This window comes from Ornithorhynchus anatinus, chromosome 8 (genome assembly GCF_004115215.2).
Source record: "Ornithorhynchus anatinus isolate Pmale09 chromosome 8, mOrnAna1.pri.v4, whole genome shotgun sequence".
Taxonomy (NCBI): domain Eukaryota; kingdom Metazoa; phylum Chordata; class Mammalia; order Monotremata; family Ornithorhynchidae; genus Ornithorhynchus; species Ornithorhynchus anatinus.
Window position 1 is genome coordinate 41902696 of NC_041735.1, and position 27515 is coordinate 41930210.

The following is a 27515-nucleotide window of genomic DNA, read 5'->3' on the forward strand; positions in this document are numbered from 1 at the left end:
AAAATTGGGGAAGAGTTTAAAGGCAAGAAATCCTGTACTATCCTGTAATTCATTCAATCATATTTAGTGGGCACATACTGTGTGCAGAGCACTGTACTATGCACTTGGGAGAGCACAATACAATAGTATCTTCTAATACCCAATTCCAGTTGTCATTGGCAGGGTGGGCCTCATGAGAAGTAGTGTATTCTCTCTGAGACTGCCGCCAGGGTGAAAAGCAGTGGATAGAGCAAGGTAGAACCAGAATCTATGTTTTGAGAATGCTCTCACCCATCTCACACTGTCTCACATGGTGACAGGTACCTAGAGTTCCACCCACTGGGACACGAAGGGGCCAAGACAATTATTCCATTAGGAGGCCTCATCCCAGTGAATGTCTGAACTCTACCCTGCTCCTGGAATTTAAACAGTTGTACATGCAGAAAGCTCAGTTAATCTTTTGACATTCCCTTGAATGTTTCATCAACATTATCAGCCCCGGTGGTAGCTGCTGCCCAACTAAGTATGAGGGTCTGTACTGAGTGCTTCGGAGAGTACAACGGAAACTAGGCTGATGATCACTGACCTTCAGGAGTTCGGGATCAAATGGGGCAGAAAGGTAGATGAAAATTATTTCCCAATATTGGGAGTAAGAGCAAGAACAAGTATATAAAGATAACTAGTACAAATGCATCAGGATGAAATAGCTGAATGAATGATTCAACATATAATTATACAAATAAATACACAGGAAAATGTGTTATGGATAAGAATCAGATTTATGAGGACTAAAGGTGAAATTAGGATAAAATGCCTGGGGTAGTAGGAGCCGTCATAAAGGCTTCTACTGAGCATCCACTGGGTGCAAACACTATACTCATCAATGGGGAAAATAATACAAAAGTACAACACGTGCTTCTTGTCAAAAGATACTCTCTTTTGGAGGAGAAAGACATAAAATATGATACAAATAGTCCAATCAGAATAAATCGCTGAATATGCAGTTGAGCACACATATACGCACACATACACACCCTAAATATGCATGTGTGTCAGATAGAGAGTGTGCACGTATGCTGACAGTGAGTTTTAAGATGGCTGTTGTACTGATATAAATCAGACTGCTGGAAATCAATCGGAAAAGGTCTGTTAGATGGGGGATTTCAGGAGGCTTTTGGAAATGGGGAGAGCCATAGGCTGGTGGACTTATGGTAATCTAGGAAGGCTTCTGGGAGATGGTGGGCTTTCAAGATGGAGAACTCTGTGGTGTGGTAGACTGTGGGTAGGAGCGAGGGCATAGAGAGGTTCTAGGCTGGATCAATTAATCAGTGCTATTTACTGAGGGCTTACTGTGCTCAGTAAGCGTTTGAGAGAGTACAGTACAACAGAGGAGATAGACATATTCCTGGCCCACAATGAGCTTAGAGTCCAGAGAGGGATGAGCAGTGTGAGCCATGGGACAGAGGCAGGAAAGTTGAGAAACAATAAGGAGAAAAGTGTGTGAACTAGGGAATAATGGGTGAAGATGGTTTATCAGTTCTTATTGAGCATCTGTTCACAGTGCAGAGCATTGTATTAGGTCATTACAAACATTCAATAGAGGTAGGAGACATGACCTCTCCCCTTAAGAACCTTAATGGTGGGCTTCACTCTAAATTCTCTGATCCCTAAAGATCACAGATAAAGTTTCAAAATACTGTTGTATGTGATTAGAGTTGTGAGAAAGAACAACTGCATTTTGATCTATTATTTATAGTCACACTTCACAGGAATGCAGATTGTGAATGGGGCCCAAAAGCTAGTGAATCTGGATCAGATGCTGTAAAAACCAATCTAACCATGTTTTCTGAGAGATGTATAGAAATAGAAGCCCAGAGAAATAAATTAATTTGCCAGAGAGCAATATCAATCCAGAAAAAATACACCACATTTCCCTCTTCCCAGTGGATTAAAAACAACTTTTAAAAGGAGATTTTAGGTTGTTCTTATTGACTGTTTCATAATTTCATAGGGACTGGAAGTGGCTGTAATGTATGTAAAGGATAAATGCCGGCTTAAGCAATCTATAGATATGTACTCAGAGTTCAATTTTATGTACTACATTGGCACCTATATTAGCAGCAGTACTTTTTTACTGATCAAGTGTTGTATAATTTAAAATGTAAAACCAGACCTTTCACAAAGATCCTCTCCCCACGCCACCCCCACATGAAAGCCACGTTCACATTATGTTACACCATATACTGTATGTGAGGGCCATCCACCCTGTAGACAATTCAATTAATCTTACAAGTGACACACACACACAAAAAACCAGATGTGGCATTAAGATTTACAAAGTTACTGAAACTTTTTAACAAGTAAAACGCATCTTTACTTAGCTACACCAGAATGAGGAATAAAGGGGTTTACATATGTTCCAATTCTAAACCTATCAATCAAACCCATGTTATTCCTTTGGGAGCTTATTTACATGCATATTTATCAGCCTCACATGCTAATTCCCTGCTGTTTTATGCCTGCGAGGCATGTTTATGAGTCATAATTGTTGATCTCATTTGATGTATTTCACTGAAGTAAGACATTATTCAGTTATGCGGTCTAATGTCAATGAGTTACGATGACCTGATCTTCCAAATGCAACTTGCTCTTTAATTTTTATTAGGACATAACTTTCTTTACTAAAGGAATATGCTAAAATATGAGACTTTAGTATTTTCAAAATAATCAGTTTCCTTAACCACCCATTTCAATCTTGTTTCCACCTCGACTCTTCCAGGCAGTTCGAAATATCCGTTTCACACAAAGTCAGCAGAGAACTGACATTCCACACACATAAACTTTATCCCTACATGCAACATTTTTAGGCCATCTAATAGAATCCACACTCTTCTCATGCACCTTAGCTCTTCAAAGTAACCAAAAAAATCGTCTTTTCCCATTTGTTTCTTCCTAGCACATCGACTATCTTTTCCCTTACTGCTCACACCTGGAATGGCTCCAATGTCCTCTGTGCCTTACTATCTCCTTCAGCTTATTTAAAACTTAGCTTTAAAATTCACTCTCCAGACTAGGTGGCTTGAGTGCAAATATAAAGATCTGCCACATTTTTATGTCTATACTGATTTGCAAGATAAAAAAGATAAAATTAACCATACAAATTATACATTTCATACTTATACATGTGAGGTAATTAAAGGATGCAATATGTTAGTTCTGACTCATAATGAAAGCTTTTAGAATAAGGTTCCACAAACTAGGCCATTTTTTCCCAGATTCCTGGCCATTTTAATAAAAAAAACCCCAAAACAATGATATCCCGACACCGACTGCGGAATGGAGAGACAGGCTGATGAAATGCAGGCTTTACGATGCCAATGGCAACAACATGATGTACTTGCAACAACCATTTTCATGATTGTATGATTTATATAAATGTATAGATGGTAGGTCCAAATGGACTTTTGGAGGGATGAGTTAGCTATTTTAGAAGACTCCAAAGGATAGATTCATGAATAATAAATCTATGATGGATTACAGCCAGTCCTCAGATTTATGACAAATTGGTTCCTGAAAACTGTATCTTAAGTGAAAACCTAAGTTGGAACTGATTTTCACAAAGTAACAATGTTTTAAATTGGGCTTTGGTTCTTGAACCAAGGTTGCATACCCTATTTTTATCATAATTACCCAGAATCAATCAAGCAATTATAGATGAGTAATATAGCCATGTTAATGCATTAATATTGAGTCAGAGAGATTCCCTAATTGGGTAGCTGATTTTTACCTCATCTGAAGTAAAATGGACATGTAGACCCCTGGTGACTCTGTCTGTAGATCAATAAACACCTACTTCCCACCCTCCCAATTCTCTTGCTCTGCCTCCTCACTCTCTTTAAATTTACCTCCCTTCTTTGCAGCTTTTAACATAGTTGCCCATATCTCTAAAGCTGCCATGTGCCCCCCACTAGTTGGTGACCCCAGAACTAATGCCTTAAAGGAGACTGGTGGTATGAACTTCCTGCCGATGAGTTGTAAACTTGAAACAGACACACGCTTTGTCACTGGTCATAACAGCACCATAAGTGCAGGATGAAGGTGGATTGTGGTTAGTGGCAGACAGAGGGAAAAATGGTTTAAGACTGTTATGGATTGGCTGTAAGGCACTACCCTTTATACCTTACCTCGCTCATCACCATGTGTACCAGCCCACACACTTCACTCCTCTAAAGCCAACCTACTCACTGTACATCAATCTTTTCTCTTTCACTGCCATTACGTCACCCACATCCTCCCTCTGGCCTGGAATTCCCTCCCTCTTCCTATCCGACAGGTTACCATTCTTCCCATCTGTAAACCTCCTAAAATCAAACCTCCAAGAGGCCTTCCTTGACTAACCCCGTATTTCCCCCCACCACCCCCTGCAACACACACACACACCCCCATGCACTTGGATCCGTAGCCCATAAAAACTTATGATCAACCCACGCCCCAAGCACTTAACATTCACTTTATCCTCAGTCCCACAGCACATGACATATTTATTATTTACTTCAATGGCTGTCTTCCCTGTAGACTGTAACAGCTTGTGGACAGGGAATGTGTCCATTAACTCTGCTATGCCTAAGCGCATAGAACAGTGATCTGTACGCAGAAGGGCTCAATAAATCTGATTAATTTGAGAATTGCCCGCAAGAGAGGAAAAAAACTAGAGATGGTGAGAAGACACATCTCTAACTGAGCTGATGAATGTCTAGGAAGGCAACCATCATTTCTCTAAGCAGTTTTTGGTCATCCTGTTGGAGGCAGATTGTTATCATCAATTGACAATTGGTCTGACCCATTTCTTGAATTCACATGCTAATCCTGATGTGATATTTGCATCAGTACTTCAAAGGAGTTACACAATATCCTAAATGAAGTTACAGGTAGACACTATGTTACTTAGTTGGAAAAAACAGAATGTAAATTATTACCATATATAAGGCATTTTAAAGTGAAAAATCCAGATAACAGATGATAGATACATTACTTTAAATGAGCCAATAAACAGCAATATTATGTTGAAACACAATGAAGAGGCAGGACATCCTATAGCAGAATAGCTTGGTACTAGTTTTATCTACCTGTGAACTGGTTCTCAATTTGCTTCCCCAGAGACTTCCCTGCACCAACAGGAGCAATTCCAGGTCCAGAAATCCCCTCCATGACTGACTAGAGGACACTGGTACACATTCTTGATCCCTGTCAAACTCCCCTTCCCCTTTAAGAGGTTTGGAAAGAGTCTTAAAAAAAACAACCCTCACCCAGTGAAGAGATAAAGAACAATAGACATATCACTCAGTCTCTGAATAATATTGGAGGCTTTTTATGGTGGGATAAAGTGAGCTTTAGAAACAAAATAACAGTTTGAAAAATCCAGGATTCTGAGTTTCCATCCAATCCTCTGCTATGAGATCCCCCTCCAGGTTGAATTCAGTGCGGGTAGGGAGAAGGAGTTTTCTTTCTACCTTTGTTGAAAAGAGGAGAGTTGATTAAACATTTTACTCACACCACAGAATACTAAAAACAATGAAGAAAGAGAGAGCTTTCCCTCCAACACACCAAGAGGACCTGGAGAAAGGTTTCGAATTTCAAGAAACACAACATAAGTGGGAGAAACCAAAGCTTTCTTTCTTTCTTTCCCCATTTGAAGTTCTTTGAGGATTAGTTTACCAACTGGGATCAAGCTTTTGATTTACAATATTTTTCCTCAGACTATTCTGCAAGTCATCCTCAGTATTTGAGGATGTTTGGGCTAAAAGGTAGAGATGGAAAACCAGTAGGACAGGTCAGTTTTCATAAGATTCTATGTTTTCCACATATTTGTCAAAAAGATTAGCTGTTTATTTTTCAGTATGCCATGAGTGACAGGAAACCAATATTTACAAGGAATTACTATAACAGAATCAACTGTATTTACTGAGTACCCACTGTGTACAGAGCATTTGAACTCTGTGCTTGGGAGAGAAAAATAAAATTAACACTCATGGTCACAGACCCTAGAGGAGTTTACAAATTATATTTTAATGTTTGCAAATATATTTGATAAAAATAAGAGTTCTGATACTGCAATTTGATCATCTAGGAAAAATATCACAATTTAACACCAATAATTTCCAGGATGATCAGGTAATGCATCTGGAAACTTGGAAGTAAAACATCCCTGCTAACTCAGGGTGCCTAATTCAGACCTCTCAGCAGATGACACCATGGACCATACGCATTTCCTGGAAACACCATCTAACTTTAGTTTCTCTAACACATGGTTCCCTTTCTACAGCTCTGGCTGCACCTTCCTGATTTGTCACCAGTTCTTCCACTGTCTTACATTCCTTAACTGTAGTAGTCTCCCTCAAGGCCCAAATGTGGTTCCCTTCTCTTCTACACTGCCCCTCCATTAGGGAGTTCATTTGTTCCACAGCTTCAACTACCAACACTAAGCAGAGGACTCCCAAATCTAGTGCCAACCTCACTCTTTCTCTGTAATCAGCTACTCCTGCTTCCAAGATAGCTCTACATGCATGTCCTGCTGGCACCTCAAGCTCAATATCCCATACAAATACCATAAATACAAAACCAAAACACAGAAACAACAAAAAAAGTCAGTGAACTCTACTTTCCCCTTCCAAACCCTCTCAACTCCCAACTTTCCTATCACAGTTGAAAACCCCACCGACCTCTCCTCTCTCGAGCCCAGAACCACAGTGTTATTCTTGACATTTCTTTCAGTCTTCCCATTCAGTCAGTCACCAAATCCTGCTGGTTCTTCCTTCACAATAACTCCATATTCCACCCCTTCAATTCCATCTAAACTGCCATCCCATTGGTCCAAAGACTGGACTTGACCACTGTATCAACCTCTCCACTGACTTCCCTGCCTTCAGCCCATTCCCTCTTCAGTTCTGCTTCAGGGTCTGCTACCTGGATCACTTATAAAACCATTTACATGTTTCTCCACTGCTTAAAAATCTTCAATGTTTGCCAGAACTGGAGCAGAAATTTTGACCATTGGCTACAAAGGCACTCACTCTGTTCTCTCTCCCCACCAAATATTGTCGCTCCTCTCCCCTTACACTCCAGCTTGCATATGTTATCCTTCTCAAGCCAAACTACTCATTATGCTTCATGCTCAATTTTTTTGCCCGTGACCTCTTGTTCCTGCTCTCTTTCCTGCCTGGAACTCCTCATATTTCACATCCTGCACACTGCTGCTCTATCTTCAAAGTCATTCTGAAATTATGTGGCCTCCAGGAAGCCTTCTCTAATTCATATCTCATCTCCCCATCCTCTTTACCTTACTTCTGCTGCTTCAGTGGCCTAGTGGAAAGAAAACAGGTGTGGAGTCAGAAGATCTGGGTTCTAATCCCCCCTCTGCCACTTGACAGCTATGGGGAACTGGATAGGTAACTTAACTTCTCTCAGTTTCCTCATCTGTAAAATGGGGATTAAATTCTATTCCCTCCTACTTAGACTAACCCCACGTGGGAATAGAGACTCTCTCCAATCTGATTATTTTGTATCTACCCCACCGATTAGTACCGTGCTTGGCACATAAAAATTGTTTAATACCTTCATGATAATGATCATTCAGCACTTCTACATGATCTTCACACATGGGTACTCAATCTCTACCAAACAGCAGCAGTTTGGACATATCTTTAACCTCTGTTACTCCTCTCTACTTGAAATTTATTTTTAAGCTGTCTTCTCTGCTAAATTGTAAGCTTCTTGAGGACTGGCATATCTATTTCAATTGTTCTATACCAAGCTGTTTATTCAGTGCTCTGCAGAGAGTAAGCACTCAATACGTACTACTGATTGACTGTAGACTAGAACAAGCTATGATAGCAAATTGGAAAATTGATAACTTCAGCTTTCTTTTCTGCTAAAAATGCATAACTGCATAATAGCCGATGTTGTTTCTTTCCTTTCTGAGGGTTATTTGTTCACTTTAAAGAATTGTCAAAAAAATGGCTAATTAGTAGCAATTAATTTTAGTTCCACATACACAGAAAACATCTATGAATTCACTGGTTTCCAATCAACCCTAAAGTACACCTGAAAATACAGCCTTCAAAAAAACCCAACGAATTAATTTCAAAAGAGAAAAAAAAACCCATTATCTTTCTACACTGCTTAAGAGATCATTTTGAATATCTGATAATATTTACTATTTAATATGCAGTCTTTAATAGTGTTATCACAAACTTGGTAGCTGTCACCACAGCACCACCAACCTATTTAAACCGTTTATGACATAATTTGATAGTCCAATAACATACAAAAACAAACCACTAATTCTCTACCAAAAGCAAGCTGAAAAATTGAACTATGATATCTCAATCAACATGAACACATGGAAAAACACAACTGGAGAATTTACATGAACAAGCCAATAGAAGCCATGTTCTCATTACAGACATCAACGGTTTCCATATTTTTAATTGCCCAATACACCATGTGCCTAGAAGAGAAAATCACAACAACAAATTTCCAATTGATATAATTCATATTAAAATGCTTTCTGTCAAATTAAAGAATTATATACTAACTGGCTACTATGAAGGTGTACTTTTTAAGTCATATTGTTCATGTAATCCATATTAGTTACACAAATAAAGTGCGGCCTGAAAGATTACCACCTGGAATGTTTGGGACCAACACTCTTTCAGATATTCAAATACACTAGATTAGTGAGAAAGGAGGCAAGGATGACAGAAGTGACCCAGGAATTCATAAAGGTGTCAGAATGAATGCAGGAAGGCACTAACAACTCACTTTTGAAGCCAAGTGTGGAAGTAGACACTGAATATCCACTCCACTGGAAACTGAAGTTGGCCACAGAGAACGAGCTAAAGGCAGTGGGACGGCAACAATTGACTTCCTACAGGCAGATGCTGTTGTCTGCCTTGACTACTGCATCAGCTCCCTCACTGCCATCCCTGCCTTCTATCCCCACTCCAGCCCATAGCTCACTTTGCTGCCCAGATCATTTTTTTCTTAAACAATATTTAGTCCATGTCTCCCTGCTCAAGGGCCTCCAGTGGTTGCCCATCCAGCTCTGCAACAAACACAAACCGCCAGCCCATTTCCCATATCCTTCCCCTGGCCTGGAACTTCCTCCCGATCCATGACTGGAAGCCCCACCACTCCTGCCACCTTCAAAGCCAATATTCAATTGGCTTTCAGTTGAAACAATTCATAGTTCAATATTTTCACCTTTAAATAAGGTCAGATCTCTTTCAAAACACCTTGCCCACCCGATTAAGACCTTCCCCCCACCCAAATCTTTCTCCCTTCTGCATTATCTATGCACTTGGATTCATACCCTTTAAGCACTTGTTATTCACCCCAACCTCAGCCCCGGCGCACTTCTGTATAAATGCACAATATATTTATAGTAATGTCTGTCTCCTCTTCTAGACTCTAAGTTCCTTTCGAGCAGGGACTGTGCCTAAGAACTCTGTTGTGTACAAAGTACCAAACGGTACAGTGCTCTGTACCCAGTTAAGTGCTCAATAAATATCATTGATTGATTTGATTGGTTGAAGGTGTCTCTTTGGCCACTGTGGCCTGCTAGCTGTAGCAGGAACAGGGCTGGTCCCTACTGCAGTAGAACTAATAATGACAGCCTTCTGGCCACACAGTTACTTTACTGTATTTCATCAGCCACCATTTCAGTGGCTAGATGGCAAGCAGAATTCTGGGACTGTCCCACTTAGTGCAAAACACCTGGCCACTGAAAACAGGAAAGCCCTGAGCCTTATATTTCAGTAAGAAATTGGCTCAGAAAAAGAGTGTGCTACATACACTGAATTCTCTAGGATCAGAAACTCTAAATAACAGCTTCCTAATGCTCTCACTAAGTGGGAATAAGGGTGGAACATTTATATCATTTGAAAGTTCAAAAAAAATTAATTGCTGCATAATCCTAATAAGGCAAAAAGTAAGAAATAGTGTATATGAAACACAACTGGAACTTCAATTTTCAGAAAAGGTTGTCAAAACTCTTTAATTGTTCTTCGACAAAAAGAAAATGAGCAAAGGATGAGAAAAATTTGGAGGTAGCTCAGTGGCTCAACATACTAATTTTCTTTTTCTCTCTTCCATTAAGCTAACATCTGTTCTGGCCACCAGTCAGTAAATCACATTTGATGAGAATCCATCTGAGTGCAAGGTAGAAATGCCTACTAATAGACAGATTTATGGCTTTTTCCTATTTCAAAAAACTTAGAGCTTTGTTATTTGCAAAGTAAACAAAAGAAAATACTTGGAAATGTTAATTAACTCCTCTTTTCACTATACATGATCTATTCAACTTTTCATGTTCCTTACTGTTTGAAATATATCAGCATATTTCCCATAGTCTTGGTGGACAAATGTAAAATTTGGCCTTTACACACTGATCAAAAACAACCTCCAAACATAAAACAATCTGTAAAGCTTTATATTAAAATGAAGATTACGCTTATATTCTTAAACATGTACTATCCAGATAAATTTTGTCATTATTTGAATATATGGCCTTGCTTCTGACACTCTATTTGAGAAAGAATGGGGCAGAAGAAAAAGATAATGTTTCCATTTATTTTATTCTTCACACAAGACAGACTGAAGTCAAGAAGAAATACAGTAGAAAAATTTCAAAACTTTTTTCATCTTTTGTGAAGGAACATCTGAGGATTCAAACCACCTTTATTTGCGCCTCAAGTCTGTGAGTTTATCCTCTTTATGACTCAGTTTATCCAAGGGCAAATGTGAATGCCTCTATCTATCAAAGAAGCTGTCATATGTAGAGTGTGTGGGGGGGGAGCGTAGGGGGAGACTGGTTGTAAATTCCTCCAACCTGTTTATAGGAAAGCATGATATACTACATGAAAAAGGAACATATACAAAGCAAAATGTACAAAACAACAACTCTACATCAATGAAAAGGCACTTGATATCAATCAATCATCTTTGATCTCTCTGCCACCTTCAGCCAATCAATCATAATTGATGAGTGTTTACTAAGTGCTTGGGAGAGTACAATATAACCTAGATGGTACACACATTTTCTGCCCACAAGGAGCTTACACTGCAGAAGTAGAGACAGACATTACTACAAATGAATAAATTATGGATATGTGGCACAGAGAAGTGAGGTGACTTGTCCAAAGCCACACAGCAAGTAATTGGAGATGTTGGGATTAGGACCGAGGTCCCCTGACTCCGAGCCTTGTGCTGTTTATTCTAGGCCATGCCTGTTTCTTTAGATCATGGATCCCTGCCCTAGGAAAGGAAAACTGGGATTTTTGGGACATGGGAAAACACAAGGACACCAAGAGCTCTCTTTTTGGCAACTTCTGAAGTTCTCTCAGCTGACAGAAGATATGGGAGAACCCCAACTTGTTACCCAAATAATTAGAAAGTCTTTGGAGATTCATAAAATGTTTACAGTCATATATTAATTCACACTTTAACACTTAAGGTAGATATTGATGGTCAACACAGCATCCAAAAGAAGTCATTCAGAAGGTGGGAAAGAATTTCTCTTTAATGGTTTATACGTAAATACTCAATTTTCACATCCTGTTCAGCAAAAGGACACCTTGCACTAACATACTGAAGAAGTGACATTACCTATTTGAAATAGATCTGCCATCATCTAAAGCTAAATTGAAATGGGTTTTGATCACTTATCAAGTCGGGAACAATACTGCAAAGATCGAGGAGAGGGACAAGGATGTCTAAGGCAAAGTAAAGGCTGCGAATCCACACAGTTAAGTGCTTCTGCAAAAAACCACTGAAAGAGTATTACCCAGGGAATGGCTATATTTATAGCAGCCTCTCAGTAGTTCCTGTTTAAGTGCCTAACAGGATTTCTTTATAGTATTTTTTAAATGCTTACTCTGTGTCAGGCACTGTATCAAGTGCCTGGGTAGGTACACACTAATCAGGCTGCACACAGTCCATGACCTACATGTGACTCACAGTCTTAAGCCCCATTTTACAGAAGAGGTAACTGAGGCCCAGAGAAGTGACGAGACTTGCCCAAGGTCACTCAGCAAACAAGTGGTGGAGCCGGGATTAGAACCCAGGTCCTTCTGACTTCTAGGCCCATGCTCTAGCCACTAGGCAACAATATAACTATAACTCTGGGTATATACTATTTATATTCTATGATTATTCCATTAAATGATATGTTATACTTTTAATTTGAATATATTAATATTGCAATACTTCCTTTTTTGACATGATTGGTAGCTGTTGATATAGGATATGTATGTCACACCATATATTTGCAGCTATTAATATAAAAATATATATTACAATAACCACAAATTAAAACTATAATATTAAAATAGAGCAGCCCTCTTGTGTCTTTTCTGGCTTAGAAACTGATATACAAAAGAAATCACATTTGGAGGTTCATGATAAAGCAAATCAAAATAGAAAAGACCTGTCTTTTGAAAATAGCCCCTAGAGAAGTAATTATTTGGAGCAAAATAAATTAAACAAGATTGAGATTTAACTCTGTGTGGGCTTTATTATTATCTTCTAATAGCTCTTTCTAAGGTTTATCAAAACTAACTGGAGTGTACACTTTTAGTACACTAATTTTAAAATTTAGAGGACGTCAACTCTCCTTTACTTTATGGCAGTGATCTGTACAAACCCCACATTACAGAAAACCAAGGTTACAGTATTCATGACTCGATGAGTTTAAGTGGTTCTTTTCTTACTAGGGAACATTCTTCCTACCACACTTCCAATTCCTAACAATTTCTAACACAGGTAGTGGCAAAGGTATTTTGTTGGAAGTGACTGTATTTTAATATTTTCCATTTTAGAAAATATGAATTATGCATATAGTTCAAAAGAAACCCTAGGAGAATGGAATGGTCACAAATGGTGCCATCAAATTGTAGCTCCATGGACACAGTTATCATACAAGACTTATACGTGAAATTGGTCTGGTGGCCCTCCTTTGGAATTCCATTGTTTTATCTTATTATTCTGATGCTTGGAAAGGTTCAATGCTGAAGGGATTGGTGAATAATCACGTATTTGCGTGTTCCTAATTACTCTCTCATATTTTCCCATAATAAATATCTTTTTAGTGCAACTAAAAAAAGAACCTCTCAAAGTGTCAACTGAGTTAAAAATAATAAATATTAGTAATAATAACTACAAAGGTTAACACACAAAACATTCAGTACTAAAGTAAAAAAAAAAAAAGAAAATAACCTGCAACACTCTTGTATGTGCAATTCATCAGGAAATGTTGTTAAAGAACAAAAAAACAAATGTTGGCACATTCTGGGGCTTCTTTGTCATCATTAATGCATTCAGGTTTTCACAGCTGAATTGCGATACTTTGAAAAGATTTTCATGAAAGGAAACTCATATTCAATGTTTAAACAAAGCTGTCAAGTTACTGAGATTAAAATTTGTTTCCATGTCCAGAATAAAAAAAAATATGGTTGGAAGTGTTTTGCTTCGGACTCCATTTGTAAACAAAAGAAAATAAGCATTTGTTTAACAGTTTACACTGATTGTGAGAATAAAAACTGAATCCAACATTCAGACGCAACCCATTTGAAGAAGAGGTGAGGCTATTTGGTGTGGCTATTTTACTTCATTACTAGTTCTGTTACTCAAATTGATACAAATTGTCTCCTTCTGTTTCTGTCTGTCTGCTCGCCTCATAGGTACACCTAATTGTCAGTGTTGGGGAGGGAGAGGAAGCAAATCTCCTATATCTAAACAGAAGATGTGCTGTATGTAACCTGCTTAATTTGCCTTATGTCCTGAATGCCCCTCAGTCTGGTGTTCATTAAAGGATCAGCTGTTTTGTTCAAAGATGTGGCAATCTAAACATAGGCTTATTTTTCTTTGTTAAAAAAACAGATTGTGCGTAAATATTCCCCCTTATCTGTGTTTTGAAATGGTAAGAAATTACCAAGTACTTAAATGAACTCTGACATTTCATCGCTTCCTCCCCAATCTGTGCATTTTCTCTAGGAAAGGTCCTTGACTATAAGACGCATAGGAAAAATACCTTACTGTCTTCTTTGAGTATAGATTAGTCAACAGCAGTATGCTTAAAGTTCATTTAATCTGATCAGATATAAATATGTGTGTGTGTGTGTGTATATATATATATATATATACGTATGCATACACACAAATATACAGACACTCCGCTACGATAACCATATTAGCATGAGTTAAAATTAACTATTAGATTTCCATTAGAAGCCATTCACTCATAAGTGTTTCCTGAAACACTGAAACCTCCCATTCTCCAGAAGCACGTGGAATTATGAAAGTTCATGAACAGTAAACTACTTTGTTTGAAAGAAGGATCTGTAACCTATGGGTTGGCAGCCATATCGATTAGACTGTAAGCCCGTCAATGAGCAGTGATTGCCTCTATCTGTTGCCAAGTTGTACATTCCAAGAGCTTAGTACAGTGCTCTGCACATAGTAAGGGCTCAATAAATACTACTGAATGAATAGCTACTCCTTGAAACTAAATGTGGCTTTTACCCCGGGGAAAGACACCAAGCATTAAAAACAGCCAACTTCTGTTGGATGGCCTCAGGCTAAGGGAGCCACCTGCAAAACAGTCCACAATGCAGGGTGCCACCATAACTTATATAATAACAATGATAACTGTGGCGTGTTTAGCATTTACTATATGCCAAACACTCTACTATACGCTGGGATAGATACAGGATAATCATGTCAGACAGGGTCTGTCTCACATAGGGGTCGCAATTTAAATAGGAGGGAGAACACATGAGGAAAACTGAGGCACAGAGAACTTAGGAGACTTGCCCAAGATCCGTCAGCAGTAAGTGGCAGGACTTAGATTAGAACCAAATCCTGACACCGAGGCCCACGCTCTTTGCAGTAGGCCATGCTGCTTCCATGGTGTAGTAGATGGAGAATGGGCCTGAAAGCCAGAAAGTCATGGATTCTAATCCTAGCTCTGCCACTTGTCTGCTTTGAGACCTTGGGCAAGTCACTTCACTTCTCTGTGCCTCAGTTACCTCATTTGTAAAATGGGGATTGAGACAGCGAGCCCCACGTGTGACAGCCGATTTGCTAGTGTCCACCCCAGCACTTAATACAGTGCCTGGCACATAATATGTAACAAATACTTCAAGAATAGCTGCTGCTATGAAGCAGTCAAGAAGCACGATGCTATCCTATGTAGCACGATATGCTAATGATGATGTCATGGGGGGAGAGGGGGTTCCATCACACCAAGGGCCCCATTCTGCCCTGTGGAGGGGTGTTAATCCAGGGTATACGGTAAAGGGTAGCCTGGTGCATGAAGCATTTAAAACCATAAACTACGATAAATTGTGTGTAAATGGTAGGACTGGCTCTTTGCACACAAATAGCTAGAAATAGCTGAATTCACATTTAAGTAACTAGATATTTTATGAAGTTTTTTCATGAACAAAATTTGGGAACTATTTGTGGTGGGTACACTTTCAAAGTTATTCTGTGGAAATTTACTTAACAGATCCATCTTTAATCAAAAAGATGAATTTAGAAAGATTTAATCTGACTTTTTTTAATGGTATTTGTTAGGCGCCTACTATAACAATAATTATGGCATTTGTTAAATGATTACTATGTGCTGAGCACTGTACGTGCCAGGTACTATACTAAGCCGTGGCATAGATAGAAGTTAACTGTGTCCCACATGGGGCTCACAGTCTTAATCCCCCTTTTACAGATGAGGTGACTGGCACAGCAGTTAAGTGACTTGCTCAAGGTCAGACAGCAGACAAATGGAGGAGCCAGGATTAGAACGCAGGTCCTTCTGATTTCCAGGCCCGTGCTCTACTCACTAGGCCATGCTGCTTCTCCGGATAGTCTCAAGAAATCAATTAGGCCTTGATTACATTAACAAATTATCCAGATGTCCTGGGTCAAATAAATTCTATTCAAATATATCTAATTAACTGAGGCCAAACTGAAGTTTGTTAGTGTAAAACTGTCTGAGAAGTTTGAAGAATACCCAAGCTTCAAGTATTATTTCTAAGGTTCAATTAACAGAACACAGTAATTTTGATGTCACCTTTTGTTGCTAAGTTACTTGAGATTAGTTTTTAACATTCCATTAATTAAATTTATTTAACGAATACAGATAAAGTAGTAATAGAGCAATCTGATCGACGGATGCAGAATATACTTTAACCTTCTTTACTATAGCTCATTAATAAACAGAATATAGAAAGTGCCATTTAACCTACACTACATTCTGTTAGAAAAGTCACGGTTTAGTTAATTCAGTTGCTTGAAAAGGGTCATAGGCTATTTTAAAGATTTTGCAATGCCCTTTAATCTGGAAAACTGTTCATATTAAACCAGTGATTAGGCTACAATTAGACTATGTATGGTCTCAAGGAAGAGAGGATACTGAACACGCACAATTGCTGACATTTGCAAAATGATTATTTTACAGTCAACATCATTTCATTGTCAAAAGCATTTGGTGTGTGCCTATTGTATAAAGATTACATGTGGACAGTACTTTAAGTGGTCAGGAATATTCAGTAGGCATTTGGAAATACTTGTGGGATGAGAAGAGATCGTCATCAAAACAAGTAACTAACTGGGACTTGCTACTGCAGTATTCAACATTTATGCTAAAAAACTGAAAAAGAGCCAAACAATTAACTTCATCACCTAAGACTTTCTGAGCAGAAGAAATAAAATCTGGATGCTAATATTATGTTTTTCCAGTTTTACGATTTAGTGACAGAAACTGCTTTGTTTTTGAATGTGATTGATTGGATACTTCCATGCTTTCAGGTTAGCATCACAAATGCCAAGAACTGTATTAGGCAGCAGTACCATATTTACTTGCAGAATTCCTCCCCCTTTTTTGGGAAAAAAAGAGAATGGCCACTATAACTTTTAAAATAAAAGTTTTAAAAAGGAAAAACGTTGGGCCAGTTTTGTGACGTGCAATCATGTTAAATTTTCTGAAAACAAACAAGGAAAAACGATGTGAAGCATGGGGTAAGTGGAAAGAAGACAACAGGGCACTCTTGGGATGCAGGCAGCGGACAGCAAATCTGCTGAGAAAACTGCAACAAGAGGAATTCCAATTGGGCATACGTATGGGATAAGAGATCAAAAAAAGGAGGCTTGTCTTACAAGGAGGTTGCACACTGGGGCACACCTGTGTTTTTCATCAATGGCTTTCCATGGCTGGGTAACACACTGATATCTTAAGTCAGCTGTGCCCTCACTTTCTGTCCCCAACACTCCTGCTGAATTGTGCTTTCTGCCCTTACTTCATTAGCAGTTCGTCGAGCATTACAGAGGGAATTTATTTTAATAGTGAGTTTAGAGTAACTTTGAGCTAATCAGTTACTGTAATGTGCAAAATTGGGAAGCTACTATAACCCAGCATATAGAACAGTGCTTCAGCGCTTAGAAGATGCTCCAATGCTTAGAACAGTGCTCTGCACACAGTAAGCGCTTAACAAATGCCATCATTATTATTTTCTCAGTAACTAAGATCAACTTCATGGCAAACGAACAGTAAAGTGATAGAACTGATTCTCCTACAATCTAGGGGTTTCGTCTTGATGAACCCCTGTTAAAAATTAGCATTGTTGTTCTTATTCCATGACTGATCCGGTGCAGCAGCAGACAACCATTTCTTCTGTTTCTTCATGTTTTATCCCAACAGATTTGCATGATTGCAAGAAGGTTCCCTATTTCTTTCACTGCATTCTATCTAAAACGTGGTGAAAACACGCATTTGAGGAGAGCTGATGAAGTAAAAGTGAATTTTACAATGTGTTCTTTTAAGCATACTTTGTGTAGTGCGAGCTTGGAAAGCTAATCTGTCATCACAACAAGCCATATTTTTCCAGCCTGATTGAAGCCAAAGTTCCTAAACTTCCCTTGTTGCCCAAGTCTTTGGTTTTCCAACCAAAGAGCCTTTCAGCAACCTAGCCCCAGTGAGCCGGGAAGGGAAAGTTGTTTCCGATTTCCTTTCATTGTTAACCATGGATGATAAAAGATGGCTTTGAGACACTAATGGATAAAACTAAAATGATAAGAAAAAAATCAAACTTACTCCATTTAACATTAAAAATGGCCTAATGTTATTCCTCTAGTAGAAGGTGCACCGTTAAGTACATGTTTCACTCACTCATGCTAACTCTTTGTGCCATCTATGTCTTTTCTCTTCCTCTCATCACTTTACATCTAACAGCTCTTTCACAAAATCACTCTCAGTCCATTAAAAGTTTCTTTCTTTTATTAGGAGCCAAGAATGCATTATTACATTTTTCTATGTGAAGTATGCTATTAAATAATAGCTTGTACACTAATTAAAGCAAATGTAATTGTGAGAACACATTGACATTGTTAAAGCAAATTACTCAATTCGTTAATAGTTTCATTTCAAGTGACCTTAATTGTATTAATTGTGATACTGAACAAATTAAATTGAAGAGCATTAAATACATTGTTCCAGTCTGTCCTAGAGGAACAACTTCAGCATTACATCAGCAGAAGAGGAATAATGCCTATATAGTGCCAAAAAACTACAGCTTGAGAGCCAAAAATTTCAAATGACTTTGCTACTGTGCTTATACTTGCTTCAGTTAAAAAAAGCAAAAAAAAAAAGCCTGCACACTTCGCTCTTCCAATGCCAACCCACTCACACTGGACCTCCGTCTCATCTGTGTCATCACCCTTGCCCATGTCCTTCCTCTGAACTGGAACAACTCCATCCCCATTCCCCATCACTAAAATCATCACTGTTTTTTTTATTGAGCACATATTATGTGCAGAGCACTGTGCTAAGTACTTGGGAAAGGACAATACAACAGAGTTGAGAGGTTCAATCCCTGGGACAAGACACCACTCTTCCCACCTTCAAATCTATTAAAATTACATCTCCTCCAAGAAACCTTCCCCAATTAAGCCCTCATTGCCCCTATTCTCTCTCCCTTTCGTGCTACCTACACACTTAGATATGTATCCTTTGTACTTGTGTATCCACAAGTTACTTTATTTATGCATGTATTAAATCATATTTCTGTGCTTTATCCCAACATGAAGTAGTGCACTGTACATGAAACAAGCACTACTGCGGATGAGAGTAAATAGACTTTTTGGCCATGTTGACCCAATTAATGTACATTTTAAATGGGTTATATTTCTAACAGTCATTTGAACTCTTTCTACTAACTACCCCTCCAAAACTTTGCTGAGCCTCATTCTCCTCTATAGGAGGGAAGAAAAAGGTTGCCCGAGGACAGTGGGGAGGGACTTTGCTTATTAAGGGTTGAAAATATCTGCTGTTAACACGATTGCCATTATCCCACTCCCAGTTATATACCTCTGCTATACACTGGAAAAAGTTGTTATAGAAGACGTGTAGGCAGCCACCAACTCCCAGGGAATGATTATCCACTGGAACCACGAAAATCCTGCTGTCAGCCAAAAATAAGGGAGGCTGAGGAGGGAGACTATTCTCCCTGCCACTGCAGGTGCACCTGTCACATTACTGGGACCTTGACAAGAATATTGAAAGCATTAGGTTATCCGGCAATTATACTCAATTAAGTTCCCCAAACCCACCTTACATATTTACTCAAGTGTCCCTTATTTATTACTATACCTACATTTCCTTAACTCTGAAAACAGTGGCTTAGACTGTGAGCTCCGTGTGGGACAGGACCGTGTTCGACCCAATCAATGGGTAACTCCCTCCCCCACGCTTGACACACAGTAAGCACTAAATTGATAATAATCATAATTATAATAATAAATGACCTACAGACACTTTCAATCTAAAATTTCACTGTTTCATTAGGGTCCTCTTTAATTTCTAAAACGCTTAGTGAATTGGCCTTAAGAATTTAAATGCTGCTCCATCAGATCTCTCAAATTATTCTCACACTATATAGTCATAAAAGTACGCTTGACTGTGAATGAACTATAATGTGTACTAGACTGTTCTGGAAGCAAGTTTAACAGTGACTGATTATTCCTTATTAAAATCTTGGTCATCTTGAAAAACAAGTTTCTCTATTATCAACGAAATCTGCAGAAGCTAAAGAATTTTAGAGTAAAATACAAATGTCTTTCCAAAATATTTACAGGAAGTATATGTGTGAGTATATTACATACGATATAAAATTGAATTATGATTATGAACCTCTATGACAAGAAGTTATTAGTTTTTCTTTTTTTACCCTTCTTGTAACACTGGTTTTCCTGTGGGTTAATTAGGCTATTATAACTTGACATTTGCCAGAAAACTTTCTCCAATTCATCCTTTGGGAAACCTCCTACATAAACTGTAATTAAAAGGCAAACTGGAAGAGGTAGGTTTTGAGAGGCAGCTGAAAGGGAGAGCTTATTGGTACTGAAAACCTGGAATGGGAGATAATTTCAAGCCTAGGAAAGAGCAAAGGTAAATCCATAGGAAAGCAGAGTGGGATACGACAATACAGAGGTTACACTTTTGAAATGTGGTCAGAGGCAAGTGTAACCTTGGGAAAGGAAAATGAGGGAATGGCCTTGAAGCTTTAACTCCTTGCTAGAAAGTAAGTTCCTTGTAGACATGGAACATGTCTACCAACTCTGTTGTATTTGTACTCTCCTTAAGTGCTTAGTACAAAGCTCCCGCACACCCTGAGCTCAATAACATCACTGAATGATGATAAGAATCACGGGGAAGGGAAGAAGTAAGAATCTGCTACAGGAAGAAAGGGAGATTTGAAGAATGGGTAAGACAAGAGAGAGAGCGTGGTAAGAACATACGAGAAAATGGAAAGGATTACTAAAAAATAAAAGATTCCAAACAAGAGGTGTACTGAGAGAGAGTTTACAAAAAGAGGGAGAGTCGAATTAAATAATTCAGAGAGAAGGAACGGAAATTTGCTACCAAAAAGTGTCTTAAGAAGGCTTCTCCAAATAACCATAACGGATGATCTCCTATGAGAAATGATAATAAAAATAATAATAATAATGGTTTTAGTATGTGCTAATTATTGTACTAAGAACTATCAGGTCAGGAACAGTCCCTGTCCCACACGGGGCTCCAGTTTAGGTAAAGATGAAGACCTTCTGAAATCACATTAGATATTGCCGTCATTCTACAATTGAGAAAATACTCAGATAAACTGTTTTTCTGTCCTGCACAGCTTACTTCCTTTTCAATTTGATGGTAAAATGACTGCTTCATTTCATAAGTTACAGAAACACACTACAATAAAAAGTTCATATAGTTGCACTGTCAGAAATCAATCACTCCAGTTCCTTACATAGTTTTGATGTTCTCTTCAATTTATTACATAGTTTTGATGTTTTCTTCAGAAGCCTGTCAACGAATGCATCACTACTGCCTTTTATAAACTAGTAATGATTAATTGTGACATTTTAGACGTATTTTAGAATTTTAGATAAATTGGGGGTCATTTTCAGCTAAATGCAAGAATATAAAATATTAGCCATGGGGTCATCAGCTGAAACCACTATCCACATGGAAAAGGCCAGAATAAGCAGCCGATAATGACTCTCCGGAACCTTCTCTTATTTCCCTTCAATCCTAAATACAAATACAATCACACACTACTATACGCACAGCTCACTCCTATGCAAGGGAAACAATTACAGTGAAGTAGCATTTGCTGTAAATCATTTCCAATTTTTGGAGAAATTTGAACAATTTCTTTAGTTGAAAAAAAATGGACCTGTTTCTCTCAGATAAATCGCTAGAGGTAGCCAAAGAGAAAAAAATATTTTTTCCAAAACTCCTGCTTTTTGTCATTTTCTATAAAACCATACATTCAAACTGAGGAGGAATTCAGAAACTATAGTAGAGAGCATCAACAGCTAAGAAGACCCTACTTTTGACCTTGAACCACCCCAACCCCACCATTACCTATAGCTCATTTTTAAAATAGGCAACTACCAAGCTAAAGTGATAAGTGAGTTTCCAGTGACCACCAAAGTAAAATGCGACACAGGTTTCTCAAAGAGAAAAGGCCAATCTAGGAAGCTAAAAGTCATGGTTTCCATAAAATATTTACATAGAAAATGTAAAAAATAATCCAGTATGCTCAGTAACCCTTATGAACTATATATTTACATATCTCTATCATCACATGTGCGTATGTGTGTGTTTTGTATATATTTTTAACAGTTGACAGCTGTTTTAGAGCATACAGAGATGCCACCCTGAATGAGGGTCTTGATTACTTCAAGATTAGCTATCTAAAGTTTCTATTCATTTTAAGTGTTGTTAGTGCGAAGAGTCATTAGTCACTTCCTTGTCTCATAGAACATCAGCATACATTTACATTGTTAATGAACATTTGGGGGTAAATGAATTAATGGCACTTTTAAACATCAATTCAGTCCTAATAACTTTGTATGTCATAAGATGTTCAGATAGGATAAAAACGGAAAGTGTTTTTAGTCAAGGTAACTAATCATTCTTGCGCAAAATAAAGGGTAAAATTAAAATATTTTTGAAATGGGATTTTTTTTAAATCTAAATTTTCATATTAGACATATGGTGAAAAACTGCCATAGCTGATTAAATATAAGCCAGAAACTATATCACTAGTGATTGTGTATATTAGATTTCTATCTATAGATACTGAATATGGGAAAATGAAAACTTAAATAATTTAACATTGTTCTAGGTCAACTTGACCACAAGGAGTTAGGATCAATGTGCCTGTGCTATTCATGTGAGCTTGCCTTAATGCTGGTTGTTGGAAAGTGCTGCATGATGAAGCTGAGCATATGCCTTGAGCTGACCAATATGATGGTACTATAATGACTATTTTCTGAACAGCATTCTGAACATTCATTAATCTCTACTATGTGACTTTCTCAATGCTCTGAGAATCTGGGATGCGTAAGATACCCAAGGAGCCTCAGGACAAGAGCAATCAATGGCTAGAATGAGCAACTCCCAAAATATGCAGCCTGCTTGGTTGTTTAGCCCATCCACTTTGCAGTGACCTGATCCCATCCAAGTGCAGTGACCAAGAATCATTTTAATACTGCACATGCAATTTTTCCTCATTTTATGACTAGGCTTTGAATTAACTGGAGTGGTCAAAATAATTTTGTAAATATATTTATCTATTTGATTTCACTATTTCCTTTATTATAAAATAGCCTTGAATTATGAGAAAATTATAAGAAGAATAAAGTATCTTATGTGGGTATCCCCAATCTTGTAAGAGAAAAACAATTTTTAAAAGATGATTTATTTATGAAAGAATCACCTGAAGGGAGCCTCTGTGAAAATACATTTTAACAAATACCATATTACATTTCAACATTGCGTGAAAGTCACTGTTTATGATTAACAAACGATGAAAGCATATTACACACATGGCTTATGTGTCTCTCTGAAAGTTGACTTTTTGTGTATTTCAATATAATCTGAATGCTCTAGACCCAGTCTGTGAAACGCTTTTAAAACTGTTCTGCTCAGCTTCATTGAGAGAATTCAACTAATTTTCACAGATATATCCACCTTGGGCATTTCAAACAAGGCTTCCAAATATAAATCAAAGAGCACAGAATTTAAAAAAAAACTCACCTTCAGACTTGCTCAAGTAACTGAGCAAGGGATCAGTGCCTACTTCTTGTTCTTCTGATTGCAAGGGGTGACTGGCTTCGGATAAGGAATGATACATTGCTAGTAATGTCACGTCCTCAGAGTGAGATTTTCTACAAAGGAAAACACACAAACTGGTAAGATACTACAAATAACCAGGAACTATTTTAAGGGATTGAGATGAGTTGGTTCCTTATTCAAGATAGACCTCATTTTTAGTTAACGTGATTTCTCAGTCTTCCTTTCTCTATCTCACTGTGTGGCCATTCAATTCTGTCTTTGGCAAATTACTCACATATAAAAACTGCACCTTGCTCTTGAAAGCAATTGGTAAGCTTTTACTATATATTCCATAGAGAGGAAGTTACAAGGTTTTAATCCAACAACAGTACTGATTGAGTGCTTACTTGCACAGAGGACTGAACCGGGTGCTGGAAAGGGTATAACTGAGTATGAGGCAACGTCCCTGTCCATCAGAACATTTACAATCTAACAGGGAGACAGAGAGGCACAAGCCATTTGCAAACGAAAGGAAAAAAATCCTCTACAACTATTGAAAGCAGAAACATGGCTATAGATAATAGGAGAATATGTATAAATTGATATAAGTTTAGAATATGCATAAACGCTAAGAACAGGTGGAGTTTAATCAGGGTGTGCCTTCAAGTGAAGATCAGAAAAGTAACAATTCTTGCTTATTAAAGCTATACACTGATCTGTTATAATACGGTGATTGCCTACGGGGCAAATCATCATGTTAAGTAAAAGTCACACAGTAATACTCAGCTGTTTTGACTTCACATACAAATCACCAATTATTTCTTCCAATACATGAAATGCTGTATCCAAAATAGAGTTACCTTGTCAGAAAAATACTCCCCAGCTACCATAAAACATTCTAACCAAAATGGAGAATGAAAATACAGTATGGCAAAATTGGTGTATCTCCCTTTTCCTTAGTATAGGATTCTCTTGATACTCATCCATACAATACAAAAACACAAAACAAATGTATAAAACAATTTGTATTCAAGTATTATTATACCCAAATCATATGGGCATCTCTTTTCATATACTAAATACTATTATTTACACAGTATATTACAACCTCAACAAAATGAAAGTCACGTAATACAAAACATTTCCAATTCACCCTTAGTTTAGATTCACTGACTAGCATCCATCCTTGCCTCTCCATTTCTCAAGTTGACTACTGCAAACTTGGTTCTGATTTTATGACAGATTTAAACAGCCTGGTGCATAGCCATCATGCCCCGCAGTTTTAAACAGAACTTGAGAATTACATTTGACATTTGTTTCGAGGATTGATTTTTTGTGGTTGATTTGATAATTGGGTTGGTTTACTTGCTATTTTTCTGATTATCATAAAATGTTTTGACATATGTGATTAGTGCTATATAAAAATCAATAAAAAAAGAACACACTCATTGTTTATCTAGTGATTATCTTGTTAATTTTCTGGTTTAAGTCTTGTACACTTTGAGGCAAATTACGGGGCAAAAATTACACCAATTTGAGGCAGCAATGAAAATTTTTTATTTTTATTGTCAATATTTCCAAATATTGAGGATCTGAAAACACACATAAAATGGGGCTAGGAGTTTTAACTAGAAAATTATTGGCCAAAGAAATTTTGATCTTGCAATTATAAGCATTAGTCAATCTCAAAAACGATTCACTAATAAAGATCAAATTCAAGTAGACAATTTCCCAAAGGTTTGAGATTCTATTGGATTTTATTACGAAGGCTTTGCAAAGTGGTTTATTCTCAATGAATCTTATGCCAAAATAGGTTTCAGGTTTCTACTGTTTCTAATATTCAGGAATTCACAATTTGATGGGCAGTACTGTTAATGAATCCAAGATCAGAACATCTCATGACCATTCTTCATTAATTTGAATTCTGATCCTGATGGCCATCCTAAAGGCAGAAATGATAGGTTATTTTAGAAACAATATCCCTATAAAACACTTCCAGAGCATTAAACAGATTACCTCCACAACTCAGAAAAACCACAATTGACTGAGTTACTCTGAGAATAGTGGAACATCTGACATAAGGCACTGTAGTAAATCAAAAAAGGTCTCTTGTTGCAAAAAATGTGAACAGTCCTTCACGTAAAATGTATTACATTATGATGAATGACACTGATAATGCTTCTAAATTTGCACCATTTCAATTTTACAGTACAGTTTCAACTTTTCAAAGCCAGTTCGACTTATGAAACTACCTCCAGACACTCGCAAGGGAGTCACAGAAAAAAAAGAAAACAATTAGAAAACCACAATTGAAGGTAAAAACAGAAGGAAAGTTGAAAGGAGGGCAGAGTGGGAGAATGGATGAAGGGGTTATCTGTTTACAAGTAGGATTCACCAGGGAGGGTCAATGAATTCACTTTATTTCCTACAAAGAAAAAAAATCAACTACCCTCCGGTGGAACCTGACAAACATGAATACATTCAGGTATTTACATTACTAATCTTATATGAGTTCACAAGTCTGGGTAATTTTGGTAAAATTACAGTTCTGACATTGGTTCAGGACCCAAGCTCCATTTATAAGATCAATCCTGTGAGAAAACTGTTTCCAACTTACAACGATTTGGGAACCACTTATATAATAAAACAGAGGACATACTGTATTGTGGCATTAAGTATTAAACCAAAAACTCGTGGTTTGGATGATAAACTAGTTTGAAACAAAAATCTCTTAATCTCTCCACAATTACACACAACCACACATAAAGGTTCATGCTAATGGAGAATATTTATAACCAACAATAGAGTGGTGAGTGGAATAATGATTTTCTGGGCCCTTGTTAAGAAAAATTCCTCTACTTTAACAACTGTCTGTCAACCTATAATACAAAAGGGGGCTACATTGGACTTTTAAGTTAATTAAGTATTAAAATCAATCATCTGAAAGTCTTAATATTTAATATTGTTAGATTGTACATCAAAGTGGTTTTATTATTTATTTACTTCAAACCTTTCCAGAATGCTTCATATGGCAACAGGGGGTCTGTATCTCACAAGATAAATGCATTTACAGTGTCGTATAAATTATATATAAAAGCATTTGTCTTAATACGTGTCATTCAATATTAAAAATCACCCATTGGTACCTCCCTGAAACCATAATCCATTTTACCAACCACATATTTGTATAATTCAAATGTAGTCTATTAAATAGTCTCTCAGAGCTATAATGAAGGTATACATAGTTAGTGATCATCAAAGTATTGAACCACAGTCCGCAGATTTAATCCTATTCTTTATATGCAAACCTATATACCTGATACTTCTGAATTGAAATATTTTACAAAATTAAACTACATAATCAGGAATAAGTATATAATGTACTCTGTAGGAAGTTCACATATGGCTTTCAAATTTTTACAATATGGGTCAAGAATTTGCCTGAGAATATCTGTTCCTGATTTAAAGCAAAATCAGAATTTGGGATGGTAGACAAGATGACTCATGATATATGTCTATTTTAAGTTTGAAATTTGTATGAAATAAGTTAATTCTTACCAGATGACTTGAATATTCCAAAGCCATTTTAACTAAAGGATAAATGAGGAATAATTTGGTCTTTTCACATAAAAATCAAATCAAAAATACTAAATGTATCTAATTGAGTTTGTAAAAGATTTTAGGAACAATTTCCAGTTTTGAAGTGGAGATATTTTTATAACGGGCATTTTCACTGCTAAACTTGTTGTTAGATATGAAATGTTGTTAGTTATTAAGGTCAGCCCTGAATTCACATTCAAGGTAAATTACAGGCCAATGAATGAAGGTAAGAAATGCAATACAAGTACGTAGAGATTTTTCAGTAATC

The 27515-nt window shown here is 37.4% G+C and overlaps 1 protein-coding gene across 13 annotated transcripts in view; it reads right to left on the reverse strand.

Moving 5' to 3' along the window:
- Positions 1-27515, reverse strand: part of TBC1D5 (TBC1 domain family member 5) — a 442854-nt gene that overhangs the window by 243248 nt on the left and 172091 nt on the right. For all 13 annotated transcript variants that reach the window (XM_029070199.2, XM_029070200.2, XM_029070204.2 and 10 more), the window contains one exon: positions 23630-23760. In XM_029070199.2, coding sequence (XP_028926032.1) covers positions 23630-23726 — 97 coding nt within the window. In that variant the 5' untranslated portion in view covers positions 23727-23760. The remainder of the gene's footprint in view (positions 1-23629; positions 23761-27515) is intronic.